The sequence below is a fragment of the Aphelocoma coerulescens genome, chromosome 3 (assembly GCF_041296385.1).
Source record: "Aphelocoma coerulescens isolate FSJ_1873_10779 chromosome 3, UR_Acoe_1.0, whole genome shotgun sequence".
NCBI lineage: Eukaryota > Metazoa > Chordata > Aves > Passeriformes > Corvidae > Aphelocoma > Aphelocoma coerulescens.
Window position 1 is genome coordinate 41,293,820 of NC_091016.1, and position 12,383 is coordinate 41,306,202.

Below are 12,383 nucleotides of genomic sequence, written 5' to 3' on the forward strand. Positions count from 1 at the left end.
CATTTTATCTTTTAAACCTTGAACTGCTCATGCAAGAGAGCTCATGCTCACCTAGAAGCAAACTAATGGTATTTACTTCAGTGTGTTTACTGTGAACAGTTCTACTTTAAGGGATTTTGCTAGAGACTAAAGTAGAAAACGTGTGATGAAACGCCATCCTAAGCCATACAAATACCTCAAGGTTTCCAGAAGCTTATTTTCAGATTAGACCCAAATTTGAATCTCAAAATCTATTGATTATAATATTATGATGCCTACAACATGAAAAGATTCAACCCCAAAAGTCCTATTGATGGAAGCTGTCTGGTAGATTGTTAAGTCAAGTCCCCAGCCCGCTCTTGATGTCATTCTGTCAAAATGAGTCATTTTGAAAAGTATTTTTAATTTTAAACCCTATTTTAGGGTTTAAATAATGGCATGTCATAAACTCGATTTTCAAAATTCTTCTGCTGATTTACAGGCAAACTCTCCCCTAACTGCAGAAGTGCAAGCATGTGGTTACACAGCATGAGTTGTAATATATTAAAATAATGGTTTACACTGTACACTTTACAGTGAACTTGCAGTAAAGTGTACACATGTTGTGTGCTCAGATATTGCTCAACATGGGTTTGGTAAACAATTCTAATTACAGAAATCTGAACTCAGAGTTCTAGTGGTGGTGAGGTGAAGGGGAGGGTTGTTTTTAGGTTATGGGGTTTGAATTTGTTTTGAGTTGTTTTTTCCCTCCTCCAGAAATTGATGTTAATGCAGGCAACTACTGCCTCTGAGCATAATTTAAGCTTTAATCTGATGAAGTCACTCCTGGCTTCTGTGCTTTCCATCTGGATTTCTCACTCCTCCTCCCCTCCCTCATCAAACTAAACCAAATGGGACCAGTTAGGTCATTCAAACTAACACTCCTTTGATTCGCATGTTTAAACATTATTAATGGAGAACTAACTGTGGAATTTATTTTCACTAGTGGTTAAACAAAGTTCATGCTCAAATGATCTTCAATACCTTACATAAAGCTTTTGCCTGAGGGAAATTAAGATATACAAGTCATTTCTTGAGGCTGGCAATACTCCCTAGCTAACTAAATAAAAAAATCAGTTTACCAAATCTCAGTAATCTTCTAGGTACCCAAACAACAGGACTTCTCTCCCATATATGTGAAAACTGAAATAACTGTGTACCAACACAGGCAGAGGACAAATGTGCAGCAAGACCAAATGATGCTCTTGCTCAGTTTGGAATACACTACATACACGTAGCAGCGGCTTCTTTTGTCCTTCTCCCTACACAATAAGATTTCCTTTGGCTGAGCCAACAAGTGTGCCATGGCCAAGATACTCACCCCTGAGGGCAAGGCCACTCTGGATTCAGCTACAAATAGACCGAATGCACAAAAGGATTGACAGAGGTGAACGATGACTTCTTATACATGAGAGGTATAAGACTCCAGTGGCACTCTGAACAAAGAACTTCTTCACTGGGATGCTTCCTTCCCATTCTGCAGAACAGTAGCAGAGGAAGCCTCTTTCATCACAGAAAAATGAGTATATAGGAACAGAACAAAGAACAGAACACAAAACCAATTCTCCATTTGGCAACAAAACAGCAACCCAAAACAAAGAGCAGTAAGAGCCAGTAATACTACGCTCCTGTCAGGGGGCTAACTCAGGCACTGCACCTGAAGTCCCAAGCATACTTCACTTAAATACAGTGCATTTATTTGTACATCTCTATCAAGACACAGCACTGAAGTCTAAGCATACTTTAAGGTTTCTAAAATTGGATTTTCAGAAGTCAGCAACCCTCTTAGCACTAAAATTAGTTAAAAGCATTCAGTTTGTTTGTCTTCCTTCCTTCCATTATTTTTCCCCTTGTATCTTTCAACACAGTACTTGGAACAGTTCTCTCTCTGCTCCCAAAGGATTTTTGGTGACCAAAGAATCAGCGCTTTCAGCAGCCCACAGCTTTACCAAATTACAATGTAAAATACAGCTCAAAAGGGTGCCAGTTGGATTGGAATGAAAACATTTCCTTCCATTTATCAAGAGACACAGCATGAAAATAATCATGAATAACAAGCATGAACCTTTGCTGTGTGTCCCAACATGACATGAGCTGCTGGAGCAAGTCCAGAGGAGAGTCACGAAGAAGATGAGGGCTGGAGCATCTCTTCTGTGAAAACAGGTTGAGACAGTTGGAACTGTTCAGCCTGGAGAACAGAAGGCTCTGGCATGACCTTACTGCAGCCTTCCAGTACTGAAGGGACCTACAAGAGACCTAGAGAGGGACTTTTTACAAGAGCATGTAGTGGTGACAGGACAAGGGGGAATGGCTTTAAACTGAATGAGGGTAGGCTGAGATTAGGCATCAGGAGAAGATTCTTTACTGTGAGGGTGGTGAGACACTACAACAGGTTGTCCAGAAAGTGGTGGATGCCCCATCCCTGGAAGTGTCTAAAGCCAGGCTGGATGGAGCTCTGTGCAACTCAGTCTACTGAAAGGTGTCCTGGCCCATGGCAGAAGGGGCTGGAACTAAACGATCTTCAAGGTCCCCTCCAACTCAAACCATTCTCCAATTTTGTGATTTTGGTACAGGGATTTAGTCTAAGGACTTAGTTTGATGCTCTGATGGATGAACAATTTAAAATCCTATTAAGAGACAGTAGCCTTTTTTCTCCTTGCGTAATCTCAACACTATTAAATTATAATATTATTTTTAAATATTTCAAGTGGAATAGGGAAAGTTAGATCAGGCTATGATCATTACCCAATCTGTAATATTTAAACAAAACCTGTTGTAGGATAACTGAACATATAAAATCTTGAAAGGCATTATTCCAGTTTTACTACTGCAGTATGCTTCAATCACTTCCTTGAAAAAGCAGATGACCCCTGACCACTAGCTGGTAATCTTGAAACATCCAAGTTATTCAACATGTAGAAGAGCTAAATTTATGGGAGACAGAAAGGTGCCCACCAATAGACAAATCATCACACTATTACTGTTAAAATTGACATCAATCCTTGTAACAAAACCTCATACCTACCTGCTTTCTATAAACATAATTCTACAAACCACCATTTTTAAAATATTTTACACTGGTAAGCTGCTCAGAGATATTATTTTCTTTAAGTAAAGAAAAATCCCAAGGTTTGTTTTATCCTCAGCTTGTTAAAGATCAAGTAGCCCAAAAATCCTTCTCAGCGTAAGCACCACACCCAAGAATCTGCATATTCAATTCACACAGGTTGGTCACTACTACACACAAACCAAGATACCATTCTAAAATATATCTATCCTGGCAAACGTGAACAGAATCAGTGACATGCACACACAGGAGTCATAAGATAGCAAAGGCAGCTGCATGTATTGCTCATCTGGGAGCAGTTCGATAAACATTCTTTGCAAACACCCTTTTTACAAGGGTGTTGAGTGCCCAAAAATACTAATTTGAAAGGGGAAAAAGTCATTATCTGCTAGCTGACATTTTACCTAGAAACAAGCTTGAAACATCAATAAATCAAACAAGTGACTCCTGCTAGCCAAAAGCCACTATCAAAGCACTGGAAAGCAACACTTACCACAAACACTACACTTGTGCACCTGACACAAACACAGCAGCTACCACAACACTGTGCCATTGTCCAGACAGCATCACTGGAAAAACTACTGGAGACTAATCAATAGTATCAAAGAGGACACATTTTAAACATACTGATCGAACAGTGTTTCTAATAGGACATCTATGGTAATTTCAAGGCTAATAATTTCAGCACCTTCCCTGGCTATGAGAAATCACTTATTTTCTTTTGCTTTCTATAAATTTAAATACTGTAACTGCCAGCATTTTGGGTAAAGAACAGAACATAACTAGCAACAATAGTAATGCAAGCACCTGCCTGCATTTTCACTTTTTATTTTTCCTTATAGCTCTGAAGAGGGAAAAATTTTTTACAAGTGTAACTCTCACAGAGGCGTACTTTGGACCCAGACTGGTAAACTCATAAGGATGTATGATCAACTTTAAGGGTAAGTCTTCTCACTTTGAACTTTCACAAAGTTCTTTAGCTTGCTACACTGTCCATGCGCAATAGCTTTCTGATCACAAATAAAGCATGAAGAAGAAGCACTGATAATAATATTTAACAGCAAAATTCTTCTGGAATTGCATTGCTTTACTAGTGAAAAGCCCCCAAGGAACATTCATGTATTAAGCTGATGCACTGCACAAATAAGAAGCAATCTTTTTATTAGAGTATTGGAAGAGTCTTGATAATTTAATAAAGTTAATTTGACAAAACAGTAATGACTTATGCTGGTGTTCAGAAACCTGAATTGATGACTACTTCATCAACATTTTTGCAACATGACCTCAACTCTCAGGATTAAAGAGAGATGCTCTTTTTAAACCAAATAATCATTTTCTTACTGAACTAAAATAGCACAAGAAATTTTATCAGCTAACACTTCAAGTTTACAGTGTGTAACTAGCTGTTACCAAAACTCACCTAATGTAACTGGGTGTTACAAGCTCTGGTATATTTTATGTGGAACACCTGCTAACTTAGGAGCTCATGTGAAGCTGAGTGAAGCCAACAACTCAGGAAACATGGAATTTCACTTTCCAAAAAAACTCTGAAAATTATACAAAGCCCTACTCAAATGCTTTACAGAGACATCCTGAATCAGAACACTTTTCCTCTGGTAAGTTTGATCAGAGAAGTTCCTTACTCCTGGGTTCACAGCCAGTCTCACTGGTTTGCCTGAAAGGTACACAAAGGACTTCACTGCTTGTTTTTCCAGTTTAAGGGATAAGAATTTGCAGTTCTTCCATATTCCTTGCACACAGGACTCCTTCAGGAAAAATGTACACACTCAGTATATCCATCATTCACTGAAAGACAATCCCTTCTAATTTTAAATTCATTCTAGCTTAACGTGGGGGTTTTCCCTTCCTTTATTTTGGCAAAAAAAGTGCCACCAATCTAATAGGAAACACAAATGGACCAACTTAGATATTCAGCAAAACCAAAAAGGAAAGCAGAGTTCTTGTTCATAAACTGAAAGCAAAAATATGACTCCTCATTATAAGGAAAAAAAAAAAAAAACAGCAAAACATTCCTTGTTCTGGAAAACCTTTGTGTAGAGCACAAAGAGCAAGAATATATGTGTGCCATGTGTGCTGGCCAAGTATTACATGTGCATATACATGAACAGAACACGCTAGTAAGAAAACATTGCAGGAACACAAACAATGCATGTGAAACTAAGACAGAGGAACAACAGCGTATCTTCCTCCATTTTAGATCTACATAAGTTGCAAACAGGTATTTTATTTCCAGAGCATACCTTTATTAGTCAAGGGCAGACTAGATGTTAGCATAACCACCAAAACAGTTAAATCTCTTCTGAACACATGAAGACAGCAGTTCAAATCCCCTCACCTCCAGCAGTCCTCTCATAGCTGCTAAGACTGGTCTGCATTACTACAACTTTACCTAGCAGTGGAGGTGCTTAGGGAAAAAAAGATTTGAGGAAAGCAGACTAAAATTACGATTAACAGCATATTGTGAAATGGCTCTCTAAACTGGTAACTAAATACAAGAGTATTCAGAGCAGCTTTGAAATACTGACATGTGCATTTAAGAGAACCATCTACCCAAAAAGTCTATGATGACAATCACTGCCTTTTCTTATGACATGATCATGCCAAGTTGTCTATCTCAAAAATATGATGCCTCAGGGAAGAGCAAAGAAGTCTTTCAAGTTATTTCCTCTAGAATAAAAATTAGTTGTCTACTTTAAAGAGATGTTATCTCATGCAATGTTAAGGAAGAAGCCATACACTCCTTTCAACCCTCTCCATCAGATGTGTGTGTGCATAATTTTTTCTACAGTTTACTTTTATTGCTACCACATTCCAACATTCATTTTTAGCTCAGGGCAACCACTGTTGTTTCTGAGCTAGCTATCCAAGTGACTGCCAAGTTGGGCAAGAAGCAAGTCAATGTTGCTTCGGCATCACGTGGTTGTAAACATTTTCATTTAACTCTTAGATGAAAAGTCAAAAATACGCCCAGAAAGCTGGATATTACTATTGCTTACAAGAAACACATGAAAGGCTGCTTCTTGCCACAATCAAACCATGCTAGGAACGCTGAGTACACCTTAAAAAAATTCATCAGTCTAGCAAGGAGAGATATCTGAACCCCGTGATGTGTCCTAAGCAGGAACAGCTTTGCAATTACTATGCTACTCACTTCTCATTTCAAGACATATTGTCAAAAATCTATTTTGAACTTAAGACTGCAAACCATCCTCCTTTAAAAAATGTATAAACAATTTTAAAAACCAAAAATGTTTTGATACTAATTCATTGACTCATATTCTCATATATTTTGCAATTAATTTCTCTCTCTCCCCTCTCCATCCCCAGTGAATAAACAGCTAACAAACTCTAAGTGCATAACCTCCTACTGAATTTCAGTATAAACAGCACCCAGGAGCTAGCCATTTTCTTCTTTTACAAATCCATTCATGTTTGCAAGATCTAAACCTAGTTCAAGAAGCCATGATGTTACACATTTTATAAAGGTTTCTCAAACTTTGGTTAGACTTCAGAAATTTTTCAACGTGTAGTACAAGAGTGTTGTTGCATCAGAACAAGATCAAGAATGTGGTTTGAGGCAGAATAGAACAAAATAAGCACATTATGTTTTACACATTCACCTCTTTTCTCCTAACAAATAAAACATTAACTTTACTGAAGTCTATTAATCTCAAGAAAATCCATCCAATTCTCTATACTGATAGAATTAGCTCTGAGAACTACCACTGAAAGAATTATTCAGAAATAGTCTTTAGAGAGGTTCTGACTTTGGTACACCTGACCTGCAAAACTTTATTCTGCTGCAATGCCTATATATGCTAGGTAGGAAACAGGACTCATTACTCAAGTCCAGAATAAAGACCAACCTATCTCTAAGAGATAAAAGAGATTAAATGAGGCAGGCAGATAAGGAACAAGAAAAAAATTCAAAGCACAGATATGTCCAGCACTGCACTGCTTCAATGCACAAAACCCCACCAATGTTTGCTGCAATCACAATATTCAAGAAAGAACATGAAAAACAAAAAGTGACTTTGGGAACACTTACAGAAAGCACCTTCCAAATGTGTGAGGTAGTACAGTAGAAATAAATATACATTGGAAATCTTAATGAGCTGCTACAGAGTACTGCATCTCAGTAACAAACACATTAAGCTTCTGTAGTAACAGGTAACAGCAAGGTGGAAAGAGCACTAAGAACCCAGTAGATCAAGGTATAATTTGCTCTTCAGTGCTTTTAAGGCCTTCTTTGTTAATAGTACAAACTTTATGAAATGGAAAATCCCATTTCAACTGTTCTTCTATTTAAAATAATGTTTACAGTAATAAGAGATCACCTGCCAGTGATGCTCTAAAGCAGGTCTGTAAAGCATAGGACTCACTGATGGGGTAGGCCAAAGACTTCATTTTACTGACTCTCTTTCCTCACCAGAGCACACCGCTGGCTTGCTGCCAACCACTGTAAGGTCCAACCGTGCACCCAGCACTTAAAGAAAGCTCTAGCTAGGAATCACTTACTGAATTCCTGAGCAGCTAAAAAATAAGCACCAACAGCTATTGATTATGCTATTCCTAGATCTGCATGCCTTGCACAGACTCTAGACTAACCCATTTTTCAAACAAGAATATTTAGAAAAACAGTGGGCTTGGAAAATGGAAGATAAAAAAACTCCTTTTTTTTTTTTTTTTTAAAGTAGCCATATAAAGACTAGTGATATAGAGGTATCAGGCAGCATTGGTGTGAGGAATTCAGTCAGCAGCTGATTGATGGTAACTGCTTAACCACAAGGATCTGCACACTGAAAACTTCTCTAGATGTTGCACTCCAGTTGCCACATATCAAGTGATTAGCAGTGGCATTGCTGTACACACTGCTGTTGGGCAGAAAAGGGAGTATGAAGACTCCACACACGACAATTCCTATGCATTAACTGTTCAGGAGTGGAATTATGTGATCCCACAGCAGGCAGATCACACTGAAACCAGATGAGAAGATCTGGTAAGAAGCTGCAATTCTGCTTGGAAGTAGCAACAATATGTACGACAGAACTAAAGAAGCAGGAAAATGGGAATCTTTAGCATGGGAAATGTGGCATAAAAAATAAAGTGAAGGCTTAGAAATCTTACTCACTTGTGTGAATTATATTCTCTGAATAAATCAACTACCTCCAATAGTAAGAAAAGGAAGTGACCAAAAATTTGCTGAGGAAATGAATGAATGAGAACAGAATCATGCAGTGCAGACATCACATTTTTTGCTGCATGGTAAACACTGGTAGATTGGGTGAAGGGGTGCTGTTAATATAAGAGATACACAGTGTCTTTTGGAACTGTATTTGTTTTGAAAAAAAAATTATTTAAAATAACTTGCTTGCATTAATTTTCCATTTCCATTACTCCCACTAACAAATTAAACCCTGGTAATTAATTCTCTAATTTGGCTGCATTCTGTAATGGTAGGAAGTCCGTATTAGAAGAAGAAACGTTTGCCTTTAACTTTCCATTATCTGTGGAATTCACAAAATACAATGTAACCTCAAAAATTGCCAGGTTTGCTGGTGGCAAGGCTAGCTGCTTACAAAGACGAAATTATATCAATCAAATCATACAACAACATAGTTTTTCTGGTAACTACTCCTGAATCTCAGACCAATTCTTGCTCTATTTCACTGTCTGAACTATGATTTATGTGATAGCAAGTGCACAGACTTTGTTCTTTAATCCACTGAAGACAAGATGTAGGTTTAAGTACAAAAGTCTCAACAATGTATTCATTTTATTAATAGTATCATTTCACCAGGTACCTTCTAGAGTAAATCAAGAGCAATTAAGATTTTACAGTGGAAGAACAAGTGTATACTTTTTCTGTCATGCAGACACGTGTATTAATTGTATCTGAGTCCTAAGCATCTTCACAAAACTATCATAGTTGCCAGGGCAGTTGCATTAGCAACTATATACATGCAGCCCCTGGACATATTTTAATTTTAGCTTAGCTTCTTCAAACAGTTGTTTTTGAAACCCTAGCAATAACACTGATAAATTCTGAAGCTGTCTTCTGGAAAGAAAACACCATTCTCTTCCTCTGAGCACAAGACTGCTTTTCACGACCTCTAAACCCAGGACAAAATACTCTAGAGGGTGCTATTTAGAAGAAGTAGAGTCATAATGCAACTTATTTCCTGACACACTCATTCAGCTAATCGCACCCAAGTAAGCACCTGGTTCCACATGCCACAGCTGGTTGATCAAACTGGAGTGATCAGCACACGTGCTACCTAGGAGACAAGAAGGCATGGCCACAGATTTCAGAGTACAACTTCTTGCAGTGCCTCTACAGGCATCATAAAACTAAGTGTTAAGTCATGTCTCGCTTCTGGGACGGGACCATTTTCATGCTCTGCATCTGCCCAGAACAAGGGACAGTGAGAAGAACCCTGGAGTGTTTCACTTCAAGTACAACACAACTTTCCAAGACACCTTAGACCTGCTACATCAACTTTCCTAGGCCTCCCACACTTGTACTAATAAATTTTCCACAAGAGCACCCTGGAAATATCTGACGTCATCCACAGGCATTCTAGCAACTCTGTTGCATGATGAACAGAAAGAACCATCCTGGAATAAGTAAGAGTATAATGGTGAAATAAGAATCAGAAGCTCCAATTACAGAAAGCTGATATTAGCAAGGGCCAGACCAAGTGTGTGACTATCTTTCTTTCTGGACTTGTAACACTACAAAAAGCACAAAGATCACACTCTAATTAACCAGCAGTAACAAAAACTTAAAAAATTTATTTAATTTCATCATTGCCACTGAAAGAGAATATTCCTGTTTTCTCCTCTCATTCTGAGAAATCATTCTTTGTGCTTACCCTGTCCTGAGCCCCTCTTTTCACCAAGGTCCTCTGAACCAATAAAATCCAGTTTTATTTATTGAACAGTAGAAAGTAAATCCAACAAGTAACAGTTTCCTGCCACTCTGATGAGTTAAATCAACTCACAGACATGTTCAAATGCCAGAGTTAGTGCATGGGTGGAGACTCGGGGAGCACGGCCATCAACAGGAAAGGGAAGAAAGGAGGAAGAAAAACTTCCTTCATCAGGAGCAACAAGCTGTTAGAAATGGCAGAAGTGCATGGCTTGCTCATGAAATTCAAGCTTGAGATAACGTCAGAATTTTTCCCTTTTCTTCATCCTTTACCCAGCTGATTCAAAACAAGTAACAAGTACATTAAGACACGTGCACACAGAAATTCACTGTTTGCCTCTCTTGTCTCTCCTCCAAAACTTCTTATCGTTAAACATACACACTCACCTAGGTGCCCTTCAAGTTCCAAGAACGAAGTCATAAAAGACAAACTGAGTCACTCTGCTGTACGACCCACAAAGCCAGGCAGTCATACCACAGCATCACATCAGATTTTGTTATGAAAAAAACCCAAAAAAAACCAACAAAACCAAACCTAAAAACATATAAGTGGAAAAAATAATTCATTTGTGAAAACTGCCACTTAAGAATATATTTGCCTACTTCAAAATTTAATTCTCTGAAGTTCAAGGTATTGATTTGTCAGCTTTGCAGCTGACTTGCTTTTGAAAACAAGAGTTTAAGTGCAGTTCTCATTGGATAACAACCCTTCAGCGTTTGCACTCTTTGGGGAATGGTACGCACGTCCAAAATATGTTTATTTAAGAACAAATTTAATTTGTGCATTTAACAAAAGCACTGAGATAACAACACTTACACGAAACCTGTGCATACTGTAGGCATTTTATGCTGCTGTATCTCTTAACTTTAAGAAAAACCTGCGTGTGGCTTCACCTCACTGTGTTGTGCTCTACAGAATTACTCTACTAGAGATGTTAAGAGAAACATCTCCTCAGATCTGTGTTGTTTTAACGTAGGTATTAAGACTACTGTGCTTGCAGGCTAGACTCGCTTTTTTTGCTCTTTGGCCGGAATAAGGCCTCCATATAGAGAAAAACAATATAAATATATAAACAGATAAATGTAGGATACCATTGACACAACAACGATCTTGGAGCAAGGGCAGGCGAGTCATTTAATAGCGAGTTTTAGCTGAGGACGACCGAGTTGTGGCGGACTACACGGAGCCCCCACGTGCATCCTGCAACTCGCGGTCGGTTTCGCGCCGCTGCCGGCGCCGCGGCCCGGGAGGGCTCGGGCCGCCACTGCCGGGGCGGGATCGCGGCCCCACGGCGATGCTGCGGGAGCCGCCGAGCGCGGCCCCTTCCCGGCGCCCCCCGGACACAAAGAGTGGGAGGCCTGAGGGGGAGGGAGGACGCGACCCCGGGCGCATTCCTCCTGCCGGGGGCCAGCTCTGGGCAGCGAGGAGGGCGCCTTCCTCTTCCTCCGGCGCCGGGACAAAGGAGGCGCGGGAGAGCTGCGGAGCCCGGCACGGGGCTTTCGCCAGGGAAGGCTCCGCTGCCCCGCAGCCCCCGCCACCCCCGCGGCCGCCGGCCCTGCACCTCCCCGAGCGCTCGGGGTAGAACCGGGGCGCCACAAGCCCCCGGCGGGGCCGGTGGCGGGGCCGGCCGCCTCAAGGTGACACTCGCGGCCTCCCCGGCGCCTCCCTTCTCCTCCTCCTCCTCCTCACCTGGCACCTGCAGACGATGTCGGCGTCCTGCGCCAGCAGATCCACTACCTTGCCCTTGCCCTCGTCGCCCCACTGGGCGCCCAGCACGACGGTGACCCTGTTGCCGGGGCGGCGGGCGGCGCACTCGCCGTTGGGGATGGCGGGGCCGCCGTGCTCCGCCATGGCTCGCGCTGCCCGCTCCGGCGCCGCTCCAGGCACATGCGGCAGCGCGCGGCGGCCGCTCCGCTCCCCCCGCCTCCGCCTCCTCCTTCCCCTCCCCGCCAGGCGGGCGGGCGGTGCCGCCGCTGCCGCGTCCAGGTGCCGCCGCCTATCGGCCTGACCTGCCCCGCCACTCCCCGCCAGCCCGACCCCTGCCCTCAGCCGGAGCTCGCCACTCGTTCCTGTGGAAAACCGGAGCGGCCGCCGCCGTTCGCGGCCACTCTTTCCCCTGCCGCTTCCCACCTACGCCTCCCAGCCCCGACTACATAACCCAGCGCGCCGCGCGGCCTCCCCAGCGCGGGGCGCCGCGGGGAGCTGGGCGCGGTGCGTGCTGGGGCGCGTAGTCCCCGCGGGCCGCACCTGCGGCAGGACGGCGCCTTGGCGGTTGCCCCGGGCGGCCCCGCGGCGGCGGGAGGCCGGGCCGGGCCGGGCCGGGCGGTCATGGCGGGCGGCTGGGA

The 12,383-nt window shown here is 42.0% G+C and overlaps 1 protein-coding gene across 1 annotated transcript in view; it reads right to left on the minus strand.

Annotated features, from left to right (window-relative positions):
- ADSS2 (adenylosuccinate synthase 2) overlaps window positions 1-11,971 on the minus strand; it is a 35,018-nt gene extending 23,047 nt beyond the window's left edge. Inside the window, exon 1 of the mRNA XM_069009919.1 lies at window positions 11,728-11,971. Coding sequence (XP_068866020.1) covers window positions 11,728-11,889 — 162 coding nt within the window. The 5' untranslated portion in view covers window positions 11,890-11,971. The remainder of the gene's footprint in view (window positions 1-11,727) is intronic.
- Window positions 11,972-12,383: the final 412 nt, after the last annotated feature.